Source organism: Physeter macrocephalus, unplaced genomic scaffold (assembly GCF_002837175.3).
Source record: "Physeter macrocephalus isolate SW-GA unplaced genomic scaffold, ASM283717v5 random_134, whole genome shotgun sequence".
Taxonomy (NCBI): Eukaryota; Metazoa; Chordata; class Mammalia; order Artiodactyla; family Physeteridae; genus Physeter; species Physeter macrocephalus.
Window position 1 is genome coordinate 81,734 of NW_021145420.1, and position 27,172 is coordinate 108,905.

The 27,172-nt window shown below is 59.9% G+C and overlaps 1 protein-coding gene across 1 annotated transcript; it reads left to right on the forward strand.

Annotated features, from left to right (window-relative positions):
- The first annotated feature begins 10,944 nt into the window (after positions 1-10,944).
- Positions 10,945-16,316, forward strand: CIMAP1D (CIMAP1 family member D). The gene is made up of 4 exons (XM_007130179.2): positions 10,945-11,071; positions 11,935-12,042; positions 14,638-14,751; positions 15,832-16,316. Exons 1-4 carry the CDS (start codon positions 10,945-10,947, stop codon positions 16,314-16,316), a joined length of 834 nt encoding a protein of 277 aa, XP_007130241.2.
- Positions 16,317-27,172: the final 10,856 nt, after the last annotated feature.

Sequence of the window (27,172 nt, forward strand, 5' to 3'; positions counted from 1 at the left end):
GACCCGCAGCAGGCATCGGCGAGGCCTGAGAACCCATCCTCCCAACGCTGGAATCCATCCACTCTTTTCTCTGGGCCCCTCAGCCTGGCCCCAGTTTCCTTCACAGCCGTTCACCACCCAGCACCCAGGGTGGATTTAGAGAAACACCCTCTCGGCACGTGGGCACCCCACGGCTTCGCCTGGCAGAGGGAAAAATCCCGACTCCTGGCCGTGGCTGGAGACTGTGAGACTGGGCAGCCTTCAGACCAGGCAGCCTCAGGACCTTAGCACGAGCCTCCCCTGCTCCGTCTCTGCCCAGATGCCGCCCTCTGAGTGGGAAGCTCCCCAGCCAGCTTCCCCCCGCCCCACCTGACTTCCTCGCAGTCCTTAACGAGGTCAAGTGGCTGATGTCATATCCCCTCTTGTACTGGGAATGGGGGGATCTCGTCCGCTGTGACCCCAGACCCCGTGTGCAGCAGGCGCGCAGGAGGAAAAGGATGGAGAGCCCTGGTTGTCCCCCAACCCCCGCCTGACTTCAGGGTGTGACTTCTGCCTCAGTTTCCCTGACTTCAGTGTAAGAGAGGAGTCGCCAGGCCATGCTGTTTCTAAGCACCACCAGCCCTGCCCGTCTGTCTTCTCAACATCTTAATTGTCAGAAGTAGAAAGAAACTGCGGCCTAAGAGCAGGGGCCGGTGGGCAGGGGAGGGGAGCTGAGCTGGGGTGGGGGTGGGTGCCGCTGGGGGCAGGGGAGGGGAGCGGAGACTCAGGGGGCCCCAAGTGTGCGAACCCAGAGTCTAACTTCCTTGGTCCCATCCCCCTCTACCTCGGTGCCAGGAAAGGCCGCACAGGAAGGCAGCTCCAAGGTGCCGCCCCTCCCCAGGCCGGAGGTGTGGGCCCTTCTCGGGAAGCTGGGCCCTTAACCCGGGTGGGGGGCAGCAGGCCTGGTGAATGGGTCTCGTCCCAGGCCCTGACCCGGCTTCCTGGCACCCTGGCGGCCGAGGCCCTTGCAGGGTGTGGACTTGCCCCTCCCCCGCCATCGCTGGCCCCTCCGGCTCCAAGCCTCTGCTTGCGTGAACGGAGGGTTAATGACACCCGCGGCTCAAGAGGACAGCGCTAAGGGGAACACGGTGACCGCAGCATCAGCAGAGGCCACCCTGAGGAAGGGATAGGTGGGCTCAACAGAGGAAGAAGATTCCGGGCAGAGGTGGAAGAAGAAAAGGGGGGGTGGGGAGACAGAGACAGAGGGGGGGTTGGGGGAGAAGAGAGGGATGGGTCAGGTGACTGGAGGGGGTCTGGATGGACTCCAGGAGGGGCAGGGCCAGCACCAGGGGCGGGGGCGGGGGGGGGGACTGAACTGCACTTCCCACCTGCCCCAGGGACATCTGCTCTTGTCCCTAGGTGACTGAGCCCACAGGAGCCGCCTGGGTGGCGGCTGAGGTCCTGGCTGTATCCCCCCAGCCTGGGCTTCCTGCTCTTGGTCCCCGCTTCCCAGCATCGCCACCCCCCCCCCGACCCAGAGGAAGTCCTCAGTGGCCTCTGTAGGAAGCCTCCTTCCCATGGAGGTCCCGGCCCCCACCCAAGCCCAACATCCTGGCCTCCTCCTCACCTTCCCAGGACGGCATCGGGGCTCTGCAGGGCACTCGGGCCCAAGGAGGGTGTCCAGGGAGGCCAGCGCCCCAGCCTCGGGAGATTCCCGTTCCCCCAGGACCCCTGCACCCCGGCTGGCCAGCTCCCCTCGCTAACATCACTGGTCACTTGGGGGCCTCACGGATTTTCTTTGGGGTGAGGTGGAGCCCTGAGGGCAGGACTGGGGCATTGGGGGCCCCTGTCAGGTGCCCCACCCAGCTCTGGTGTTGAAGCACCCCAGACTTTAGCCTGAGCCCCCTCCCTGGGTGGCTCCGTGCCTCGGTGGTCTCAGGGAGGCTGGGGGAGGAGACGGAGGCCCCTCAGTGAGGGGTCGCGTGTTACATAGCCAGCTCTAGAGCTGGACAGGAGCTGTTCCATCAGGCCTTCGACGTCCCTGCTGGCCCCTGAAGTCCCCTGGCCGAGCTGGGCTGAGGGGGTGAGGATGGCTGAGTGGTGGACGACTTGGGAGCCTCGGGGTGCCCTGCCTGTAGAGGGGGAGGGGTTGGACTGGGGTCACCGTCAGCGCCCAGAGCAGACCCCTCAGGACAGGCCCAGACTGACTTTAGCAGGTGTGGGCAGACCAGGGTGGAGCTCAGATCAGAGGTCTACTCGCCCAACACCCACCCACCTGTCCCTCTGGCCACTTGTCGGCCAGCTGTCCACCCACCCATGTATCCATCCACCCCCAGCTGAACACCCTCCCCCCTCTACACCACCCCACGCATCCACTTTGGCAGCCCTGGTGTGGGGACCAGCTGTGTCTGAGGAGGAAGGCACTGCTCTGCCTGACCAAGGAAGCAGACCCGGTGCTGTGATGGCAGTGTGGGTGTTCCCTGAGGAGGGGGAGGGCCACCCCCAGGGCAGAAGTGCTGCAATGAATTCAAACAGTTGACAAGGAACTGCTGTGGGTCACTAGGGCCAACCTGGGCCAGCTGTTTGACATTCCAACCTTGCCATAGGCAAGCCCCGCTGATCCATCCCAGGGCCCGGCTGCCAGCCAGGCATGGCTACTCACCAGGTGAAATGTAATTTTTAATTTAAATACCAACATAAAAACAGACGTTTGATCCACTTATTGGAAAACTTTTAAGTATGTTTGGAACAATTTGGGTTTATGAATCTCCTTTTTCACCTACAGTTTTATTATTTTTTATTTTTGGGGGCTGTGCCGCGTGGCTTGCGGGATCTTAGTTCCCTGACCAGGGATCGAACCTGTGCTCCCTGCAGTGTAAGCGGAGAGTCCTAACTACTGGACTGCCAGGGAAGTCCCTCATCTACAGTTTTAGGAAATCTTATATACAGATGAAATACTTCCAGTGAAAATTAAGCAGAAAATATAGGTAAGGGTAAAATACACCCTGGACTTAAGAGAATTTAGTATGAGTGAAGAATGTAAAAATCTCAATATTTATTGAGTATTTCATGTTGAAATGATAATATTTTGGGTACACCTGGTTAAATAAAGCACCTTTTTAAAAAAAAAATAAATTTATTTATTTGTTATTTACTTTTTGGCTGTGTTGGGTCTTCATTGCTGCATGTGAGTTTCCTCTAGTTGCGGCAAGCAGCGGCGGCGGGGGGTGGGGGCTACTCATTGTTGCGGTGCGCGGGCTTCTCATTGAAGTGGCTTCTCTTGTTGTGGAGCACGGGCTCTAGACTCGTGGGCTTCAGTAGTTGTGGCACACGGGCTCAGTAGTTGCGGCTCGCAGGCTCTACAGCGCAGGCTCAGTAGCTGTGGCGCACGGGCTTAGTTGCTCCGCGGCATGTGGGAATCTTCCCCAGCCAGGGTTTGAACCCGTGTCCCCTGCATTGGCAGGTGGATTCTTAACCACTGCGCCACCGGGGAAGCCCTAAAGCACCTTTTAAAAACTGATTTTCTGTTTACTGATGGCACCAGTTTCTCTTTCCGTTTTTTCTGTGTGGCCATTGGGACTCTCTCCAGTGGCAGGGGGCTTGCATTGGCTTTGTGTCTGTGAGCACAGAATAGAAATGTTGGGGTCCTCCACCGGACCCCAGGCTGAGCCCTGGGACCCCCGCTGTGCTGAGGGGTTAGGACAGTGGTTGTCACACTGTGGAGGCTCCCCGCATTGAGGGGCTGGGGCCAGGGAGCCCCTGCCCGGAGAACAATTGTGCCCCAGTGCCAGCGGTGCTGGGAACCTCAGAGGTTGGGAAACCCTGGGTGGGAGGCTGCTGGTGGACGACTTGGCAGCCTCGGGAGCCTCGGGGCGCCCTGCCTGGAGAGGGGGAGAGGTTGGGCTGGGGTCACCGTCGGCGCCCAGAGCAGACCCCTCAGGAAAGTTCTCTGCCCAAGGGGCCTGTTTCAAGCGCAGGGTCTGTACCTGTGACATGAGTGGGACCAGGAGGATCCGAGCCTGGCAGCGAGGTCTGGGTGATGGGGGGTGCAAGTTCAGAGCCCAGTCAAGGTGGGGTTGGCGGTGGTTCTGCAGGGAGGGTGGGAAACTGGGGTGGCAGGGTTGCGCCCAGGTGTCTGGGGCAGGGCTCTGTGGGTGCTGGGTAGGGAATGGGGCCAAGGCACAACGTCCAAGGCTGAGACTGATCCAGGTAAGCTGGGTGCCCAGCAGGGTGCGGGTCAGGGTGGGGGCTGCGATCAAGGTCCTGCTGGGGCCGGGGGTCAGGGTCCTGCCGGGGCTGAGGGTCAGGGGTCGGGGCTGAGGGTCAGGGTCCTTCCGGGGCTGAGGATCAGAGTCCTGACAGGGCCGAAGGTTACAGGTCAGGGCTGAAGGTCAGGGTCGGGCCGGGGTTGAGGGTCAGTGTCGGGCCGGACTGGTGCACCCACCGCACCGCCGTCCATGATGACGAGTTCCTCGGCCAGCAGGACGCGGCGGTTCAGCTCGGCTCGGCCCCGGGAGGCGCCGCATCCTGCAGCCACGAAGGCAGGAGCGCCAGGGTCCCGGCTCCCGCCACCCGAGCGTACCGGCGTCTTCTGAGGCCGCCACGCGCTGCCGGACTACAAGTCCGGGCATGCCTCGGGCGCCGGGGTGGCGGTCCGGGGCGCGTTTCCCACAAGGCCGCGCGCAGAGCAGGGGCTCTCTAGCCCCGACTGGCCAACGAGGTGGCGTGGTCCTCGGGCCCGACTCGGCGGCTGGGGAGGGGGTGTCCGTCTGCGCGTATTTTAGGGCGAATGACAGCGGCGTTGTGCCTCTTAAAGGTCCCGCCCCCAGTGCTCCTGCTGCGCTGGCATCGCCCGGGACCTGGACGGGGAGGTACGGGGCGGAAGCCCCTGAGGCAGTTTGGGGTGGGTTCGGGGAAGCGGCGAGGCCGGGGGTCCTCCACCCGGAACCGGAAGGCGCCGGCCCCGAGGAACGCACAGAGGAGCGTGGCGGGGCCTGGGGCAGGCCGTGTACCGCCGCGGCTGGGCCGTGGCGTCGAGTTTGCGGGGGCGTCTCAGCGGTTGGGGTGGGGTCGTGACGAGGGTCGTGTGTTGTGATGGAGTCCGTGCCAGGCGGCCAGAGTCCTGTTGCCCGGCCCAGGGTCACGGTGCTGGGGCCCTGAGTGTTGTTCTCTAGCGCTGGAGGATGACCAGGCTCATGCTGAGGGTGGTTTTGTCTCAAGGGCCCTGATGAGGGTCACTCATTAAGACACAAATAGTTATTGAGCGCCCACCAGTTGCCAAATACTGTTCTAGGTGCCCGGGTGACAGCAGAGAACAAAGTGGGCCGACCCTGCCCCGAGGGGCTTCCATTCTTTTGGAGGCGGGGCGGGGGCGGGAACCAGGAGGCGTAAACATTAAGTATAATAAACAGGCAGCAGTGTGCCTATAAATGTTGAACAGCTGGCACTTTACGGCAAAACGCCCTGCTCTGTAGCTTTTTTCATGCTGATTCCTGGGTGTAAATACTCCCACCGTGGCTGATGGGAGCTGCCAGCATGACATCAACTTGCTAAGTCAGCTCTCATGAGCTCCAGCCCATCACTGTGCTGGGGACAAATGCTATACTATATTAGTGGGTGATAAATGCTGTGGGAAAAAGAAAAAGATGGAAAGGGATTGGCAGTGTAGACATGGGGCAAGTTGTAGGATGAAGTTGGGTGGGCAGATGTGGAGGTTTGAGCAAAGACTTGGGGGAAGTGAAGAGAATTAGGAAGCATCTACGTGGGAAGGAATGTACCAGGTAGAAGGTACAGTGAGTGCAAAGGCCCTGCAGCTGGGAGGCCAGAGGGGCGGCCCTGGAGGGATGGATAAGGCCAGAGAGGGGAGAAAGGACCTGGTCGTGGTCGGGTAGGACTTTGTGGGCTCCAGGAAAGCCTGCTGAGATGCTCTCCAGCCCCCCCAATTCAAGCCCTTCCTTCCTCTGGACCTCGTGTGCTCATCCTCATAATGGGGACTCGGTGGGCATGCAGCGGGGTACCCCGCAGAACAGGAGAGCTGCTCCCTCCCTGCTTGGCTTGGTCCCACGTGGAGAGCCGCTGCCGGCTCTTTCCCGGATGGAGGCAGGAGGGAAGCTGGCATGTTCTCTGAGTCCTGATCCCTGGAAGAACAAGTCTTCCTTGTTAGCGTCCCCGCCCCCGGAACAAAGGGGCAGGCGGCCACCGAGGCACGTGAGTCTGAGTCAGGCCCGGATAAGGGACAATTGCGAGGGCCCTGGGAGGTGGGAAGTGACAGATCTCAGGCCAGGAGGGCCAGGGGGAAAGCTGGCACTGCATGGGGTGGTGTCCCTGCAAACAACTGGCCTGCGGCCCCCCCATGCCAGGGACAGAACAGCAGGCCATCCAGTAACCCAGCTTCCTGGGGTGCAAACTCACTTTTAGCTCCCAGATGGTTTTAGAGACGGGTGGGAGACCTCGGCTCAGCGCAGCAGTGTCAACAACCCCTCACCCCTTTCTTTTAAGGGTATTTGTGCGCCTGCTTTAGACTGGTGATGTGCTGGACCCCAGGACAGGACACCCACAGCCTCCGCCTCTTCCTCTGCGTGTGTGTGTGTCAGGAAGGAGCAGGGCAGAATCGGACAGTAAACAACTAAGGAAAGCAACTGGGGCCCTCTTCTCAGTTGAGGTCAACTTCCTTCTGGAGACTCAGGTCAAAGCCATTCTTGACACCTCCCTTTCTCTTAATACTGACCACTCACCTCCTCTGCTTCAAACCCTCGAGGGCTCCCACCTCCCTCGGGGTAAAAGCCAAGGTGTCTCAGAACCCACAGGGCCCATAGATAACCAACAACCCACCCTGTACAGCTGGCTGACCAGGTGTCTCTCTGCATGTCCCACGGAGTCCCAAGCCCACAAACCCAAGACTGAACTCATGATTTTGTAAAGGCTGCCCCTCCCACCTCTGCTACCTCCCAGGTACCTGCAGCTCCATTCTTTGAGGTGAGCAGACCAAATCCTGGAGGCTCCTAGGCTCCCTCCCTGCCTACATCAAATCTGCCTGCAAACCCTGTTGGTTCTAGTTTTGAAGTAGACCCAGGGCTTCCCTGGTGGCACAGTGGTTAAGAATCCGCCTGCCAATGCAGGGGACACGGGTTTGAGCCCTGGTCTGGGAAGATCCCACATGCCGCGGAGCGGCTAAGCCCGTGCGCCACAACTATTGAAGCCCGCGCGCCTAGAACCTGTGCTCTGCAACAAGAGAAGCCACCGCAATGAGAAGCCGGTGCACCGCAACAAAGAGTAGCCTCCACTCGCTGCAACCAGAGAAAGCCCGCGCGCAGCAACGAGGACCCAAGGCGGCCACACACACACACAAAAAAGTAGACCCAGAACTCACCTGCTTCTCGCTCCCTCCCGCTCCATCCCAGCTAAGCTGGCCCCACAGTTCCTCGGCCCGCAATTCCCCACTATCCTCCCTGACACCCCCCCATCCTTCCCCCGCATCTCCCCCACCCACCCCTCCCGGACCCCCGCTGTCCCCTCCGCCCCGTCTCCCGGCGCCGCCCACGGCCTGTTCTCCCCGAAGCCGCCAGAGGGCGCCTGTGAGCAGCGAGCCCGCGTCCCTTCTCTGCCCGCCGCCCTGGAGGGGTCCCGCGTCCCTCCGGGTGAGAGCCGAGCCCTCCGCGCCCCCGGGTCCTGCACGGCCTGACCCACCCCGTCCCCACCTGCCCTCACGTCCTCCCTCTCCCCCTCGCTCATTCCGTTCCAACCGCCACGGGCCTCCCCGCGGCCCCTCCCACTCGCCGGGCGCAATGCTGTCCCAGGGCCCCCCCCAACCCCCCGCAACCTCCCGGCCAGGTGCGCCCTCGCCCCGGGTCTCCCCCGCTCTCTCCTCACCTCCCTCTGGTCTCTCCTCCAGTGACACCTGCTCAGTGAGGCTTCCCCAGCTGCACTCCCCACACCTCCGGCCCCTCCTTGCTACTTGCCTTTAACACCTGCAGACTTACTTGCCTGCCTCTCTCCATAAAAAGGGGAGGAAAGGAGTTTATGGGTTTTGTTCACCCCTGTTTCCCCAGTACCTGAAAGTGCCTGACGCACAGCTGAATCCTGGTTGAAGTAGTAACTGTGATAAGGGCTGAAAGTGGTGGAGCACCAGCTGTATCCAGGCATCAGCTCGGCTCTGCAGTCTCCCCCAGACGCTTTCCGCACCTCGGCCTCGTGGCTGGGCCTGAGCCCTGCTCTCATGCCCAGCTAGGCTTCCTTTTACTAGTTCTCTGATTTGCCCTCTGCTGCCCCTGTGTCAGTTCGGATTAAAACGCGGCTGTTTGCATCTGCTTTGAGCTAACTGACATCTCAGCTCACCTGGTGGAGTGAAGATTTCTGGGCTGGAGTTGCAGAGACAAGTGAGCCAGTAGTGGGGGTGCCGGCAGGCTGGGGGGTGCCGGCAGGCTGGGGGGTGCCGAGTTCAGGCGGGGAGGGGGCTGGGCCTGGGGGTCCCCAGAGCACCCTTCCCAGCTCAGGCTGCTGGTCCAGTCTGTCCCTCCCACCCTGCACTCCGTGGGCTGGAGTTGCAGAGACAAGTGAGCCAGTAGTGGGGGTGCCGGCAGGCTGGGGGGTGCCGAGTTCAGGCGGGGAGGGGGCTGGGCCTGGGGGTCCCCAGAGCACCCTTCCCAGCTCAGGCTGCTGGTCCAGTCTGTCCCTCCCACCCTGCACTCCGTGTTAGCCCTTGGTTCTTTCCTAGGGCACAGAGGGGAAATGGAATCTGAATGTAGGGTCTCATCTCTGGGGCTGTAACACAGAGAGGAAACGGTGGGGGCTGAATCCTGACTGGAACCAGTGTCTCCAGCTGTCTTCACTCCAGGGCTGGCTGATGGAGCCTGGGCTGGGGGCCCCAGGCATGGGGAGGGCTGGGGCCCTTCCTCTGCCTTCCCTGGGCCCCGGAGGCTGACCTCAGTGGGCTGTCCCTGGGCTCCTGCAAGTCTGGTCAGTGTGGGTCGATGGGAGGCGCTAACAGGCAGAAGGAGAGGGAGGTGGGGTATTTATCCCCCATCTCCCTCCTCAGCGCCCACTTCTGTCCGTGGCTCTGGAGTTTGTGCGCTTCTGGAAAGAAGCATGTTGCTTGTCCAGTGTTGGGGCCCACAGGTGACTGAGGATGGAGCTGGCTGTGGGCTGATCTGCAGAACGTGCATCCCAGGGGGAGGGTGGGCAGGTAAAGGCCCGAAGCTTCCCACCCAAGGAGCAGAAAGCCGGCTGATGTGGCCACAGGGGTGTGGGCCAGGGCTGAGGAGTAGGAGTCCGGGGCCGATGGAAGTGGGGGTGAGACCGTGCGGGGCCTTGTGTGACAGGGAGGGCTTGGATTTTATCCTTAGGGCGACGGGAATCCAGAGGATTTCAGCACTCCCAGAAAGCTGAGCGGGAATTAAAACCTGGGAGAACCCCTTGACCCTAAGCTTTGCTCTAAAACCCGAGTCAAGAGTCCTGTGCCTGTCACTCTCCCTCCCCGAGCCTCATCTCCCCTCCTGTGACCACCGAGGGGTCAGCATCAGTACCTCTTACGAGATGCTGGGTTAATTAAACACGATGATGCCGGCGCAGAAAGCGCCTCAGCTCCTGTTCAGCAAAAGATCTTTTTCTGGCTTCACACAGACCGCGTTACCCCTTGAGCCTGCGGGTCTGCAGTGCTGCCCGTCCTCCGTTCCCAATGCTGTGATTGGTTCACCTCATTGGTTTCTTGATCAGTCCAGCTGGAGCCTTATCAAATTTGTTGATCCTTTTAAAGAGCCAGCTTTTTTGGTGGGGGGGCTTTGTTAATTCTTTCTGCAGTTTTCTAGGTCATTGATTTTAAGATCTTCTTTTCTAATACAAGTTTTATGACCTTTGACACAGACTATGACTTTTTGATTAAAAAGTTAAAAAATTACAGAATGCATGAAAAATACATTGTGGAATGAACCGTATGGTATGTGAATTGTAACTCAGTACAACTGGTAACACATCGCAGTGCTAAGGGGGCTGACCACACAATAAACCAGGATGCCGGGAAGAGACAGGAATGTGAATTCTGTTCAGCCAGGTTTCCCCGAGCCCCGTCTTGGAGCCTGACACAGTGGTAGCCCTCGGTGCAGTCAAGGAAATAAACTCTGCGTTGGGATGGAGTAAATCCCCGTTGGCTTCTGGAAGGCAGGGGCCTGTCCTGGAGGACCACTGCCTCCTCCTTGCCGTCCCAGCTCCTGCCCGGGGCCTCGGCACAGCCCTTCCCTGTCCTGAAATGATGTTCCTTCACCTTCTCGCTGCAGCGACCTCTCATCCTGCCCCTGCACTGCTGTCCCCGACTCCCTGCCCTGCTGTGTGTTTGCAGAACATTTAACCTTCTGACATACGGTGTGCTCATTTATACACTTATTGCTTATTTCCTCTCTCCCCTCCCGAAAACATCAACTCCTCGTCTGCCTGTTTCCATCATGTCCCACCAACCCAAACAGAAACTAGTGCACAGTAGGTGCCCAGTAAGTCCTTCCTGGATGAAGGAAGGAGGGGAGGAAGCAGCTCCCAGAGTGACGACCTTGGACCGTGCCTCAGTTTCCCTAGCTGTAGAAATGGGGCCAGGCCGCCCATGACCTCACCTGTCCCTCCTGCCACCAGGCTGTGGGTGTCCTGTTTGCAGCTCCGGCTCCCCAGGGCCTGCTCTGGCCTGGGCTGCCCAGCTCAGCTGGCTCCCTGGGGACTGGCTCTGCTGACACCGGATTCTTTCCTGGACCGTCCAGCTGCCTGGCCGACACTCGATCCTGGCCCCACTTCCAGGCCAGTGACCGCTGGCCAGCCTGCTCGGGCCAGGGCCCCAGACTCCCTGCCGACAGACAAGGGGCCGTCTGTGCCGTCTGGAGGGTGTGGTTGCCCGGGGCTCTGCGAACCCCGCAGAAGCCGCCAGGATCGGGGAAGGTGCCGGCACCTGTAGCCCAGAGCTGCGCGGCCAAGGAGCTGACACCGGGAGCCCCGGACCCGCCCCTGTCCACCATGGGGACCCTCCCCTGCGACCCTGCTCCACGGATGACCCCGGTGGCCCTGGGCCGGCGGGCCGCCGAGTGCCAGATCCCGGAGACTGGTCTGAGGAGAGCCTGTGGGGTAGCCCCCTTGGAGAACGGTAGGTGGGCGAGGGGGCCGTGGTGGTGGGACCCTTCCCTGCTCCAATGCCCCCGCCCCGCTGGGGTGTCTGGGATGTGTGGGAGCCTGGCTGGAGGAGGAATTCTCTAGGCCCCTGCGCTTCCCCAAACCTCAGTTTTCCTTCCCGCAGTATGGGTGTGAACGTGGCATTCCTGTGGGCCCGTGAGTTGAGTGTCTTAAAGGCCAGGCACCTTTCCCGGCGCTGAGGGTACAGTGTTCAAGAGAGCAGCAGAGGTCGCGTAGGGGGACGGACACGAGGAAAAACAAACAAGAAGCCTTTGCAGTGTATTCACTGGTGATAACTGTCTCAGAGAGAGCAGCAGAGCCTGGGAGCCTGTGCAGCGGTCCGTGGGGGAGCTGAGGCTCCCTAACTCTGACGCTGACCCTGGGATCTCGGTTCCAACTCGGCCCTGCCACAGTTTCCCCATCTGTAGCAAATTCGCTGGAGTCAGATTCCGTGGCCTATGTAGCACTGACATTCTTGCAGAGGCCACAAAACCTTGCAACTGTGACAGTGTATCTCTGTGTCCAGGGGTCAGTTTCCCACCTGCGACAGTGTATCTCTGCGTCTGGGCCTCAGTTTCCCACCTGTGATTGTGTATCTCTGCATCTGGGCCTCAGTGGTCCCAGGGTGCCCCAGCCCTGCAGCCCCTCCCTCCTGTAACTCCTGTGACTCACAAAGCCCCTGCCACTCCCCCCACCACCCCGGCAGCTCCTACTCCCGCAACCCTGCCGTGGAGACTGGCTGGGAGGCCAGGTGGGGGCTCAGGGGCTGGTCTCCTCTCTCCTCCCATCTCTTAGAGTGCATGGCCCCAGGCCGTGACCCTCAGGCTTTGGTCGCAGGCTCCGGGCCAGGCTTGTACGCCCTGCCGTCCACCGTCGGCTACATCAACCACGACTGCACCAGGGTGGCTGGTCCCGCCTACTCGCTCTTCCGGAGGCCCAGCGAGGGTAAGGCCGGTGTGGGAGAGGTGGGCCTCCAATCTCCCACCCAGAGTATTTCCTCACCCCCTTAGATCCAAGCTCTCATTCAGTCAGGCAGGAAGCCGGGACAGCGTGCAACGTAAGCCCCGCTGTGTGACCTCAGGGAAGCTGCTGTGCCTCTCTGGTCCCTTGTTTCCTTATGGAAGGGGAGTAGTGTGTGGTTTTGCAGGGCATTTGCAAATTCCTTGCTGCTTGACTTGGGCAAGCTGTGTCTGTTTCCCCCTCTGTAAACAATGACGGTACAGTCCTTACCGAGTTGCGGTCAGGATTAAATACACCTTGGATGTCTGGAGACGTTCATTAAGTGAGGACTGGATGCCTTCAAAGTGGCTACAGCAGCGCGTGGTCTCCAGTCAGAGCTCCACAAAGCAGGGCTGTGGGTGTGAGTGCCGCCTCAGGTCCGCAGTCAGCGGGATGGGGGCTCCTGGGCCGTGATGTCCCACGGGGCGCGGGGAGGGTGGAAGGAGAATCCTTCGTGTTTGGACAGGAAAGGTTGGCGAGACAGCAGGCTGTGGGTCTGGCCTGGTCCGTGGGCGACCCCGCCTCTGTGATGTCCACTTTCCTCCTGGCCAGAAGGGGTGCGACAGGATGTCAGTGAGCATTGGATGCAGTGGTGGGGTGGACACGGGGCCCCAGCTACAGCCAGAGGCCCATCGTGTGGACGGCGTCACTGCCGTGTACCCGCAAGCCTGTGCCTTCATGGCGCTGCCCACACGCTCCTTCACCCACTTTCTAGAGCGCTCGGGGTCCCGAGTGGGCTGGGCTGGGGGCTGGAAGGGTCCTTGCTCTGTGGGGACTTTGCTTCCTGTGGACAGAGGCTCGTTGGGAGGTGCGGCGCCAGCAGCCTCTTCTCAGCCTTCAGAATCAGCAACAATCCCAAACCAAAGTGAGAGAAAACTCAGGAAGCTGCGAGGGGCCCCAGAAGGCGAACGAGGGAATCCGCATCACATCTATCACTAGGAAGGCTCAAGAACCGAGCCTATGGCCCAGAGCAACCTGGGTTGCCAGGTTCTAATCCCAGTCACAGGACCCATCCTGGGACAGAGGGACAGATAGGCTGGGGAGTCGGGGGTAGTGGTGGTTACTGTAGACTCTGCTGAGTGCCCAGGGAAGACTTCTTGGAGGTGGAGGCATGGGATCTGGGCTTTGTAGGATGAGTAGGAGTTTGGTGGAGTCCCCTGGAGAAGAAGGGGACTCCAGGCAGAGTTTGCAGCACAGGCAAAGGAGTCGAGGTGGGAAATGCCATGAGTTGGACTGTGCTCATCTGTCATGAACATGCTTCATGTGTGTGTACCGTGTCATGTGTGCACACATGCGCATAGTACTTAAACCAGTTGATCCTTGTCAGACCTACTGCACATAGATGCATGTGCATTTATCCTGGAGTGGGCTTATAGACAGTAACAATGGCAATCATAGTAACTGGTCCCAATTTTTTTTTTTTTTTTTTGAACGCATTGGGTGTTCATTGCTGTGCGTGGGCTTTCGCTAGTTGCAGTGAGCGGGGGCTACTCTTTGTTGCGGTGCGCGGGCTTCTCATTGCAGTGGCTTCTCTTGTTGCAGAGCACGGGCTCTAGGCGTGCAGGCTTCAGTAGTTGTGGCACGAGGGCTCAGTAGTTGTGGCTCGCGGGCTCTAGAGCGCAGGCTGAGTAGTTGTGGCACACGGGCTTAGTTGCTCTGCGGCATGTGGGATCTTCCTGCACAAGGGATCGAACCCATGTCCCATGCATTGGCAGGTGGATTCTTAACCACTGCACCACCAGGGAAGTCCCAATTTTTTTTTTAATCGGTGCATGTTTTACACTTTTAAAAAAAAACAAAACCTATTTATTTATTTATTTATTTATTTATTACTTATTTGGCTGTGCCGGGTCTTAGTTGCAGCACTTAGGATCTCTGTTGTGGCATGCAGGATCCTTTAGTTGTGGCATGCAGGATCCTTTAGTTGTGGCATGCGGGATCTAGTTCCCTGACCAGGGATGGAACCCGGGCCCCCTGCATTGGGAGCGTGGAGTCTTAGCCACTGGACCACCACGGAAGTCCTGTGCCAGTTATTAAGTGCCAGGCACTGGACCATCCCCTTCCGTGGATCATCTCAATGTCCATCTTCACATCCTGCTAGTGTGAAGAGGAGGCTGACCTGGGCGAAGAGCTTCCCCAGGACCTGGCTCTCAGAGCCTGACACAAACCCCTCCCTCAGGCTGGCCACCTACAGGCAAGCCCAGGCCCTGGAAGGGCTCTCCTTGGACCCTTACTCGGGCCTGGTTCTCTCACTCTACACAGAATTCTAATGGTCCAGGAGCTGGTCCCCTAGCCCCTGGCAGAGGACAGGTCAGGGGTGGGGCACAGCAAACGGGACAGCTTTGATTACAGGGACACAGACGGTCAGCAAGACCCAGGGCCCCCAGGTCAGGGCAACCATACCTTGGTGGGCTGAGTCCCTGCCCTCCAAGATGGGGCCAGGGGCCTCGGGGGGTGGGAGTGCCTCAGGGTTAAGCAGGGCACCGAGTAGGCGGTGGGGTCATTGGAGGCGCCCTTAGGACCCTGGGCTCCTCTCCCCAGCATCTCCACAGGAGACCAGCCCCGGGCCGGTCTACTTCCTGGACCCGAAAGTCACCCGCTTTGGCCGCAGCTGCACCCCTGCCTACTCCATGCAGGGCCGGGGCAAGTCTCGGGGTGAGTATCTGACCTGTGCTGCCCTACCAGGACCCTGCCCCTTCAGGCCCTCAGCGAATCTCGTGCCTCCGTGCTCTTCTCCCCTCCCACCCCCGAGTTCTTAGACCTCCAGTGTCTTTGGAATGACAAAATCCAGTGGACTCAGAAGAGGGGCCAGGGGCCCTGAGAGAACCCGAATGGGTGAAGTGGCCCAGGGTGATGTGATCTTGGGCACATACGGCCCAGGGTGCCACAAGGGCAGCTGGAGCTCCTCCTCGGCATCAGGAGACAATAGGGTGCAGTGGGGACTGTGGCAAATGCAGCCATGCCCTTCGCGGGCTCCAGACAGCTCCCTCTCACCTAGAGGGCATCTCCCATCCACCCACCCTTTCATCTTTGACCTACCACACAGCTACCTGTCCACCCACTGATCCATCAATCCATCCATTCATACATTCGCCCATCTCTCTACTCACCAACCTACCCACCCACGCACCCATCCAACCATCCATCCACCCATCCACTAATCCATCCACCCACCCACCCACCATCTATCAATGCAGCTACAACCCCCTGAATCCATCATCTGCTCATTCACTCCTCATCCACCCACTCACTACCCATCCTTCTACTCACCCATCCACTCCAACATGGACTAAGCCAATTGCTGAGAGTTGAAGTAGATTTGACACGACACGTCCTCGCTTTTTGCGAGGACCCAGCCTGGTGTAGTTAGATCCAGGTGGGGACCATCTCACCTCAGTGAGGCCATGTCTGGAGAGGCAGAGAGACCCACCCCGGGGGCATCTCAGGAAGGGCTGTGAGGGCTCTGCTTAGGAGGGTGTGGGGAAGGCAGCAGGGGAGAAGGGGCCTTTGGCACTGTCTTGAAGGAGGAAAAGCAGCTCCTGGGAGGTGGGAGTGGGAATGGGAGGCATTCCTGGCAGAGGGTTGAGCTTGGGCAAAGGCCGGAGGCTTGAGAGAGAACAGAGGGAGGCTGGGCTCTGTGAGCTCCACAACGCGTGTGGCGACGGGGAGCCACGCCAGGTCCTTGAGGAGGTGAGGACCCTGTCCATTGCCAACCTTCCTGCCCCACTCTTACAGATCTGGAGGTGACGCCCGGCCCTGGGGCCTACAGCCCAGAGAAGGTGGCCCCCACGCGCCAGCGGACCCCCCCAGCTTTCACCCTGGGTTCCCGCTTCCGCCGGCGGCCCCTGGACACCTCAGTCCCTGCCCCCAACACCTACACCCTGCCTTCCCTCTGGGGCTCCCAGATCTTCACCAAGCCCAGCAGCCCAAGCTACACGGCAGCAGGCCGCACGCCCCCCGCCCGACCCCCGCAGGACCCCGCTGAGATACCGGGTCCAGGCCAGTATGATAGCCCGGACCCCAACGCGTACCGTCAGCGCCGGCCGGCCTTCACCATGCTGGGGCGGCCCCGAGCCCCACGCCCCCCGGATGAGACGCCTGGCCCCGGCACCCACAGCCCCGAGCAGGTCACCATGACCAAGGCCAGGGCCCCGGCATTCACCATGGGCATCCGCCACTCCAAACGGGCCACCACCATGGCCGCGGACACCGCACCCTGACGCCCTCGGGGGACAGGACGCCTGGCCTGGGCTGAGCCTCAGTCTCCCATGCTGTGAAATGGGGTGTGGGCAGGTGGTGGGCGTGCCTAGGAGAAGCCAGGGTGGGGGGAAGGTGGCTCCTTTCTTCCTGTTCTCTGAACCGTCTGAGGTCCTTCTAGGCCACCTGCTTTCTCCAGTCCCGGGGGCTGTGACCCCGTGGTCCCGACAGGGAGAGCCTCCTTCCAGCGTCCCAGTTTCTCCTCTCCGGGTCACACCAGGCCAGGCCAGGCCAGGTGGAAAAAGGGACACCCTGGTCCTCTCGAGCTGCTGGCTGGAGGCACGGCTTCCTGTGCCCTAGAACTCAGCGTCTGCCCGCTAGGGCCTGGGTCCCCAGCACAGCTTGGGTCTCTGCCAAACTTGGGCTCATCCCTGCTACTCATGGAAGCACTGAACCCAGCCGCGAATCAGGCTGGAAACAGCCCTGCTGCCCCTCCCCACCCTCTAGCTGCTTGCCAATAAATCCCCGTGGCACCAGGAGCTGTCCGCATCACACACGCATTGTCTGTTCACGTCACAGGAAGGAAACCCAAACGCTGCTCTCGAGATCCAGACCCCCAACTCTGCAGCCCCTGGGGATCTGGATGGGACCAGAGACCGGATCCAGGCATAGAGGAAGCGAGAGGTGGGGCCAGGGCTTTGAGTGGGGGGAGCTAGCCAGGTAGGCTTCTTGGAAGAAGGGACACTCAAGCTGGGCTTTGAAGGATGCATAGGAATTTGATGGAGTCTAACATTTGCCATCAGTAGGTTCCTACCGTGTTCCAGATATTGATAAGATCATCTCACAGTGACTCAGGAGGCAGGTCATGTTTACCAAGGGGAAACAGGGCTTCAGGGAGCTTGGACACTTGTCTGAGGGCACTGAGAGTGTGTGTCCTTCTGAGGCCAGGATGTAAATCCTGCCCTTTGGGCTCTTTTCCTGCTGCTCTTTCCCAGGGACGGGAAGGAAACACGTGGATGGAGCCCTATAACCGAGCCCTCCGTGGGATGACACGTTATAAACCCCAGCCCAGAAAAACCCTAACCCAGGAGCTTGGGAGGGACAGACCGCACCTCGACTCCCTGGAGGAGAAGACCCGGAGCGGGGCGGAGTGGGGGGCACAGTAGGCGGGACCCGGAGGGCTCCTGGGGTTGGGGGTCAGCTCTCTCCTGCTCTGTCCCTCTCCCCCCAGCCTGGGGTGCCAAACTTGAACACACACCCTTCACCCAACTAGGCGGACACATACCAGGGCCCCCTACACACACACCTGGGCGGGTACCCAGACTCCCTCCTCTCTCTCCCTCTCCCCGCCCCCCACACCTTGACACACACACGGTCACATCCGCACACAATATACACACGATCCAACCCTCACACAGCCCACAGGTTTGTTGTCCACAACAGACACAGCGCGCACAGAGTCCAGGTGGGGGCTCCAGACCCCGCCAAACGTCACCCCCCCACACCGACCCAAGGCCACGCTCTCCTCGCCCGCTCCTCGCGGACCGCAGGCGCACAGCGGCTCCCTAGGCGAGAGGCTCGGGCCTCGGGCCTCGGGCCTCACAGCCCCCGGCCCAGCCCGCCGGCCAATCACGGCCGCGCGCGCCCCTCCCGCCAGCCCCCATCGCCGCCTCCTCCCCCGCCGCGCGGTGATCTCACCGCTCTGATTTATCGATCCGGCCCCCAGCGGCCTCGCCCCTCCTTCCCTTCCATCCCCACCTGCCCCGGCCCCGGCCCCTCCCTTTGTTTCCCGGCAGCCGGCCCTGCCTGGGGCGGGGTTGGAGGGGGAGGGGAGGGGAGGGATCGGCCAGCCCTGGGCAGGGAGGCTGGGTCCTGGGGTGACTGAGGTGCAGAGGCGGCAACGCTTGAGGCCTTGGCGGACGGACAAGCCGGCAGGCCTGCGAGGCTCAGGCCCTGGAGTTCAGTTGACCTGATGCCGGACGGGGCCCCCCAGAAATGGAGGAGGAGCCCGTGACCCTCCGGCCCGCGCCCCTGGCTTACAGCCGGGGAAAGTGAGGCCCAGGGCAAGGCCGCGTAGGGCCCGAGTCTGCGCTGCGTGTCCTCGGGCGCACACCCCTTCCCCTCTCGGAGCCTCAGCTCCCCTGTCAGGAAATAAAGCAGGGCCTGATGTTCAAGTACTTCCGGCAGGAACAGTGGGAACGGAGGGGCTAAGCTTAGGGTCTGGGGCGCTCTCCTTCCTTGACCGCGCCTCCGCCCCTCTCCAGACCTCAGTTTCCCCACGGCGAAAAGGGAGGAAAGGAGGTGATTTATAAGTCTCTCCCGCCTCTGTGCTTCTCGGAACTCGGGCGACGGGCGACGGGCGAACTGAGGGGTCGCTGCCCCGGCCCTGGGTTCGAAACTTCGCTCCCTCCCGGGCTGCCGGACCCGAGTCAGCGCTCGTGCCCGCGGCGGGCCTCAGTTTCCCCAGCCTCCCCGCCGGGCGCCGGGGCGCCGAGGGCCGGGGGTCCCAGGGGGCGCAGCCCCCCGCGGCTGCGCGCTGGGCCGGACGGATGACATCACCGGGCCGGGGGCGGGGAGCGAGCGGCAGGGAGCGGGAGGGCCTCCTCCGCGCCAGGCTCAGCGCCCGGTCGGGCTCGGTCGGGCGGCCGCGGCCATGACGCAGGGTCCGGGCGGGCGCGCGGCCCCCGCGCCCCCCGCACCCCCGGAGCCTGAGGCGCCCACCACCTTCTGCGCGCTGCTGCCGCGCATGCCGCAGTGGAAGTTCGCGGCCCCAGCCGGCTTCCTGGGCCGCGGCCCGGCGGCGGCGCGGGCGGCGGGGGGCGTCGAGCCCGACCCCGAGCCGGCCGGCTCGGCCGGCGTCCCGGCGCTGGCGGCGGCGGTCCTGGGCGCCTGCGAGCCGCGCTGCACCGCGCCCTGCCCCCTGCCTGTGCTCAGCCGCTGCCGGGCCGCCGGGGCGCGAGGGTCGCGGGGCGCGCGGGGGGCGGCCGGGCCCCCGGACCCCGCCGCCGACGAGTGGATCCGCAAAGGCAGCTTCATCCACAAGCCGGCGCACGGCTGGCTACACCCGGACGCCAGGGTCCTGGGGCCCGGGGTCTCCTACATCGTTCGGGTGAGTGGGCCGGCGCGACTCTGAGATCCCATCCTCCCCGGAGCCCCAGCCTGGGCACAGGGGCTCCCATCCCCCACTTCTCTCTCTGGGACACTCTGGATCCCGAGAGCCAGGTCTCTTTCCGTCCCTCCTTCTCTCCCCATCACCCTAGACCCCCATCGCCAACCCGCGCTCAGCGGGCCGCCCCCACCCGGGAGGCGCTGGGGTCCAGGTTCCCACGGCGTCACGTGGGGAGGGGCGGGGAGAGGGCGGCTGGTGGGAGGGGGGCACGCATGCGTGGATTAAGCGGAGCCCCCGTTCCGTAGGCCAGAGTCTTGGGGGGGGAGGACGCGGGTGGGGGCGTCCTGCTACCCAGACCCCCACTGAAACCTCCTTCCCAGACAACAGTACCGGAGACCTTGGCCTGAGGTGGGGCGCAGAAGGGCCGGGCCCCGCTAGGCCCCAGGGTTCGAGATGTGAGACTCCGGGAACTTGGAAGGTGCTGTAAGAGAACGGGTCTTCGTTTGTCCTGGTTTTATTATGAACCTTTTGGACGTACAGAAACGTGGGCCGATGGCCGGCCCGTTCTTGCACCCACGCCTGTGAACGTTGCACGCTCCCCGCTCAGCCTGTCTGCCCCTGTGTGTAGTTTTTGATGAACCATCAGGAGGCAAGCGGTCCGGGGGAAGACGCTCCGTACAATGCTTCCGTACGGCCCCCCCGGCCCACCGGGCCCCTGCCCAGCGACAGTTCATTGTCACAGCCAGGGTCCGGCAGTATTCACAGCGCCTCAGTCTGGTTTTGGGGGCCAGGATCCCGGAGGTCTGTGTCTTTGCAGTTGGTTGTTTTGTCTTTGGTTCTTTTACAATCTCTCCCCCCCACTCCCCCCACCCCCGTACTGCGTTGCATAGTATCCCCCCAGATTCATGACCTTCGGAACCTGTGAATATGGTTTTTATTTGGAAATAGAGTCTTTGTCGACATAATCAAGTTAAGATGAGATCACACTGGATTAGGGCGGCCCTACTGGGCAAGAAGAGGGAGATTTGGACACAGACGCACCGGGAGGGCCCACGTGACAATAGGGGAGAAATGGAGCGATGCGTCCACAAGCCAAGGGACACTGAGGGTGGCCGCTCACCACCACCAGACGCTGGAAGAGGCGGGAAGGGCCCTCCCCTGAGCCCCTCGCCCCCAGGGAGCAGGGCCCTGTCACACCTTGATTCCCAACTTCCAGCCTCCAGAACTGTAGGGCCAGGGTTAGATTTCTGTTGTTTTAAGCCCCCAGTTTGTGGTGCTTTGTTGTGGCGGCCCCCAGTGGCCTTGACTTTCGTCCATGTGTGGACCAGGCAGGGTCCACTGCACCCCGGAAGGCTGTTAGACATGCTGGGCCTCAGGCTGCCCCAAACTCTGGGTCTGTCTGTTCTCTCCTGGCATCTTCTAACTTGGCTGTGGCCCCTTCTTTTGCTGAATCTCAGCTTCACTGGATTCAAGACTGATTTTGTAGTGAGATGTTTTGTGGGTGATGCCTCGGGCTTCAAACCACATCCCCCCAGGGACGAGCTGTGTCTGCCCGGCGGCCATGGCCGCGGGGATTAGGAGTGTTCAGAATTCAGCTGCTCGTGTTGTTGAAGTGTAGGCTGTTGGATTATTCCAACGATCTTGACGTTTTCATCGAGGCAGCAAATATTTAATGCATGCCCCGCCCTGCCAGGTGCTGATGGTGTGGTAGGAAACGGGAAAGATCTGATCCCTGCTCTTACGGGGCTCAGATTCCTAGAGGGAGAGGCTGACAGTAAATAAATAAGAGACAAACAGGGAAATGGCAGACACTGGTAGATGCTGTGCAGAAATTACTATCAAGTGATGTCAGAGCAAGAGACTGGTGGCTGCTTTTAGCCGGGCTGGTGGGCGAGGCGCCTCTCAGGAGATGACATTTAAGCTGAGACCTGAAGCCACCGCGGCCCCAGACGTGAAACGATTGGGGAGAGAGAGTCCGAGGCAGGGGCTCAGCGGGCACATTCGGGGAGCCGCCGGAGACCCACGTGGTGGGGCTGATGGAGGGAGAGAAGAGCAGGAATAAGATTTGGGGGCTGTGGGGAGAAGCTTGGCTTTGGATGGCTCTAGGCAGGGTCGCAGGGCAGCGTGGATGCTGAAAGGATCTTTCCTGTGGAAATGGGCTGGAGGTGGGGCTGGGAGGGCAGCAGAGAGACCTAGGAGGAGGCCGGGGAGCTGTCGGGTGAGCAGAGATGCGACGGACCGGGGCAGCGTGGGGCTGGGGAGAAAGGGGCCACAGCATCCATGTGGGAGACAAGCCGGCTGGAGTCGCTGGCTGATGGGTGTGGTGCCCTGACTCTGGCCGCCTGGAGAGGCGCGGCCCCGCGGGGCCTGAACCAGCCTCGGTGCCCTGCTCCTCCCCTGGGAGCCGCTTGTCTCCCTGCACCCGCATCCACCAGGTGTCCTGGGAGCCACGGAGTCCCCTCCCGGTTCACAGAGAAGTACGAAGTCAAGGCAGGAGCAGCCGTATCCCAAATTACGCAGGGACAGGCAGGTCCGACCCTGGGTCCTCAAGAGGGGGTGCGTGTCCCCACTTATGGAAGGTGGGGAAACTGAGGCACAGAGAGGCAGGGCGGTTACATGGTGAGAATCCAGGACCAGACCCAGAGCTGAGGCTCCTCTCAGAGCCTGAACTCGCTGCCACCTGGCAACTACCAGGGTGGTTGGCAGACGAACGGCCCCAAAGACGTCCCCGTCCTGGTCCCGGGCCCCGAGGATGTGTCACCTCACAAGGCAGAGGGGACTTTGCAGGAGGGATTAAGTTAAGAACCCCGAGATGGGGAGGACCCTCGATTCCCCGGGGGGCCCCAGCATCATCCCAGGGTCCTTACAAGAGGGAGGCGGGAGGGTCAGAGGCCGAGAGAGACGGCAGATGCTGCGCTGCTGGCTGTGAGGATGCAGGAGGGGCCGCGAGCCAGGGATGCGGCGCCTCTAGAAGCTGGAAAAGGCGGGAACCGCTTCTCCCCTGGAGCCTCGGGAAGGACCAGCCCTGCCCAGGCCTGGATTTAGCCCCATGAGACCCCTGTGGACTCCTGACCTCTAGAAGTGTAAGGGAATACATTTATGTTAAATTGGTGGTAATTCGTTACAGCAGCAAGAGGAAACTAATACAGCAGCTGACTCACCTGCCTGATGTCACAGAACCCTCACAAAACCCTGTAATGGTCCCTGTTTTGAGACAAGAAAAGGGAGACTCAGCGAGCAGTGATGCAATCAGGGCACCTGGGTTTCTAGACACTAGTGTGGAGCCTCCAACCCTGAGATTTCCTACCCAGTTTCTAGGGGAGGAAAGCACAGCCACGTCAAGGAGCCCGGCGAGGGTGGTAGCAGCTGTGGTGCTTTTAGCGGCATCACTGCAGTCCTGACTCAGAGCAGTTTAGACCCACGAGGACATTGATCATCTCACGTGTGAGAAGCAGCCCCGGGCGGGGGGCGGCTCTGGGGTTGGTTAGTTTCACAGCTTGGTGACCTTGTCATGGATTCACGTTCTTTTCATCTGTGTTGGGGTGAATAGTGTCCCCAACCTGATATGGAAATGGGGTCTTTGCAGATGTCATTAGGTAAGAAGAGGTCCTCCTGCATTAGGGTGGCCCTGGACTTAGTGACTGGTGGCCTTGAGAGAAAGCCACGTGAAGACACGCGTGCAGATGCTGGCCACGCAACTCGAGGCCAGGGAGGCCGGAGGGCGGCTACGGCGGAGGCCGGAAGGTGCGGGAAGGAGCCTCCCCTGGCGCCTCCGGGAGGACCCGGCCCTGCGACACCTGGGTGAGAGGTGTCTGGCCTCCAGGACTGGGAGACAAGAGACTTCTGCTGTTTTGAGCCGCCCAGCTTGTGGGGCTTGGTCACAGCCATCCCCAGAAACGCATGCAGCACCTTTGCCGTGCCTTTCCTTTCTCAGATCAGTTCCTCTGTCCCCTCACCCTCCAGAAAAGAGCCCTCTTCCTGCCAGGTCCTTCTGTGAATAAGGATGCCTTTTCCGGAAAGCCCCAGACAGTGTCCTGTGACGTTCCCTAAACTGCCCGTGGGATTAGCCCAGACCAGTGCAGCCCAGAGGATCTCTCTGCGGCGTGGAATGTTCCAGATCCGTGCTGTCCCATTGGTAGCCACGTGTGGCCACGAGCACTCGAATGGGGCTGGGGCAGCTGAAGAGCTCAACTTTAATTTTGCTTCATTTTAAGCTAAGTTCAAGTGGTCGCCTGGCACCCTGCCCCCCTGTTGGACGGCTCTGGTCTAGATGTATACTTGCCCCGTCTGTGGATCCAGCCCGTTTCCTTCCATCGGGGCTGTTTCCACGCCGGGCACTTCTTTTGTTACCGAGTCCAAGCTAGTACTGCTCTATGCAGGACAGGCCAATAAATCGAGAGCCGAGTCGTTGGGCCAGGGAATAGCGACTTGATCTGGAGAAGACAGTGGATTTGCGTCCCAAAGAGCCATCTTCCCTGAGAGCCTGCAGGATTCTTTCCTACTGAAAGGGGCGGGACTAAAGCCGAGCACTTCCTGGTTCCCGTCGGCCTCCGGAGGGCAGGTGTTAATTTCTTCCCCCTGCAGGAGGCAGGGTTCCCAGAGATGGGCCATTGTGTTTAATTTAAGCTTTAAGGCAACATCCCCTTAGTGATTAGTTTGTAATAGAATACAAGGTTTCTTCCCTATTACACTTTTACGAAAATTCTACTAACAAGCCCTTTCTGCTTTTCGAGGGGCCCTCACTGTGCGCTCTCTGGAGTTTCTCACGAGGAAGGCTTTGAATGGGGCACAGAGAGACTGAGAGCTGCCCCAGGGGCCCAGGCCTGGCTGTCTCCACCGCCCAGTCTTTCCTGAAGGCTGGTCTCGTAGGTGGTGGTGTGTGGGGAACCTTGGGAGGTTAGCTGGGCTCGGGTGTTTTTAGCTGCAAATGCAGCTGATTCCTTGAAGGCAAGGGGTAGGATGGCTCCAGGGTGGATTAATTCAATGACTTGACCGTATCCCTGAAGCCCGAGGTCTTTCCATCTTTTCCACTGCTGTCTTCAGCATGCTGGCTTAGCTGTCCTCATGGTCACAAAAGAGCGGCCACAGCACCAGGTATCGCATGCAGATCCAACCATGTCCACTGGAAGAAAAGGCCATCCCTTTCGTTCTTCTCCCCACACCTCACTGGCCGGAGATGTCAAGCTTCATTCATGGCAGGGGAGGTGGGCCACCAAATTGGCTTGAACCAACGCTGAGCAGAGTGTGGTGCCCTGACATCGGGGAACTTGTTATAAATGCACATTCTTGGGCTCCACCCCAGACCTGCTGAGTCAGAAACTCTGCTGAGTCAGAAACTCTGGAGTGGGCCTGGTGAACAATGTTTTACAAGCCTGCCGGCTGATTCCAACACCCACTCGTGTTTGAGAACCACCAGCTTAAGCCAACTGCTTGCAATACTGTTGAATTAACCACTGCTCATTTATAACTAGTGTTTTGTAACCTCCACCCTGAAATAAACATCATATATAGAACACCTACCTGCACATTTATTCCCCCCCCAAATCAATACGAGGTAATAAAACAGCAATAAAAAGGAGAAACACAGAGGCAGCAATTCACAAGAACTTAGAATATGTTTCAGTGAGTAAACACGTAAGCTTCTCTAGGCACACAGCGACAGAGACAGAAGCCAGCGTTCAGACGACAGCTACAAACAGCTCTAGGGTTACTCTGGCAGCTCCAGTACCACCATTAGAGTTGCTGCAGGCCATGTGATTTTCAAAATAGCGGACAACTCTTAGTAAAGCCTGAACGACACAAAACGAAGCCTTCTGTCGATACACAAGATAGTTTCATTAAATTCGATGTGTATTAAAACCACACCAAAAAGTTAAGCATAGAATTACTATGTGATCCAGAAATTCTACTTCTTGGTATACACCCGAAAGAGCAGGATTATAAGTATATGACTGGCTATATGGGTGAGGTTGAGTGAGCGTGTGTGTGTGTGTGTGTGTGTGTGTGTGTGCGTGCGCGCGTGCGTGCATCTAGGGAGGAGATACGTATTTTTCTCTTACGGGAATTGAGCAGGAACTCAGATATTTGCACACTCATGTTCATAGCAACACTATTCACAACAGCCAAAAGGCAGAAACACGCAACTGTCCATTGATGGATGAATGAATAAAACGTGATCCGGACACACAGTGGATTATCACTCAGCCTTGAAAAGGAAGGGGGTTCTGACACCTGCTACACCATGGATGAAACTTGAGGACGTGACGCTCAGTGAGAGAAGCCAGACACAGGACAGTTAATGTGTGGTTCCACGCACAGGGGGTCCCTGGGGGACTGACATCCACAGAGACAGGAAGTAGATGGTGGGGGCTGGGGCTGGGGGAGGGGCTGGGGAGTCGGCGTTTCATGGGGACAGAGCTTCAGTCTGGGGAGATGGGAAAGTTCTAGAGATGGATGGTGGGGATGGTTGCACGACAATGTGAAGGGGCTTAGTGCCTGCCACTGAGCTGTGCGCTTACAAATGGTAAAAAATGTTAAATTTAACGTTACGTGTATTTTGCCACGGTAGAAAAGAAAACAAACAAAAAATGCCCTAGATGCTTCGAGTTCTGTGTAAAATGGTGTTAGGTTGGAGTCGTGGTGAACGCTAAGGGCTTTTGACCAACGCGACCGCCCAGGAGGATGCTCTGAATTCCTCGGGGACCCAGGACCAGCGTCAGTGCAGAGCTCCCCAGATTTTGGAGGAGTGCGCCCCACGATTTTGCAGGCTGCCCCTGAGTTTGTGTCGGCCCCCAGCTGGGCTCACGATGCTTGCGACGGGCTCACTTTGTGCGTTTTTGGCAGGGAGCAATGGAGGCCAGCTCTGCCACCCTCTGTGCATCTGGTCAGGAGGCAGGGGTGCCTGTGCATCCCGACGCGGCTGCTGGAAACTTTGACCGCTTGGTGTACGGGGGAGAGTGGTGTCCCCCCAGGTTCATGTCCGCCGGTCCTCAGAATGTGACTTCATTTGGAAATAGGGTCTTTGCTGGTGCGATCAGGTTAAGGTGAGGTCCTCCTAGAGCAGGATGGGCCCTAGATCTAGTGTGACTGATGTCCTTCTCAGAAGAGGGAAATCTGGACACAGACACACAGGGAGAGGCCACGTGACCACAGAGGAAGGGGCCGGAGGGATGTGTCTGCAAGCCCAGGCTCGCTGGCCACCGCCAGTAGCTGGAAGAGGCAGGAAGGGCCTCCCTTGGGCCTCCAGCTGGGGCGCGGCCCTGCCTCACCTGGATGCTGGGCGTCAGACCCCCAGGACTGGGAGACACGGAGTCTCTGTTGTTCGAGGCCGCCCCCCGGGAGACTAACACACTCAGTTAAGGTGATGTTTCTCCCTGGTAAAGGCCCCATTTGTTTCCATTATGATCAACACACATCTGTGGGGATGTACTTTTTTTTTGGTCAGACCTTTAAAAGGGAAGGGTAACATAGGTGTGTTCAAGCATGCAAGGCAGTCCGCTGCTGCCCGGGGCCCCCCTCGCTGCCCCCCCACCAAGTCCCCACCATCCGGGTCCCTCCGCCCAGAGCCCCGTGTGTCTGTTCCTCAGCTGCATCTGTGGAGGGGACTCTGACACTCTGCAAGCAGCCTGGTGCCCAACAAACGTTCACTAACTCGTCTTAGCACAAATGGACAATTCTGCCTGGATGGACACTTTTCATTTTGATAATTATGTGTTTATTGTAATGGTTATTAGGAAACACTGCTAGGCATCAGACCCAAGTTTTATGGTA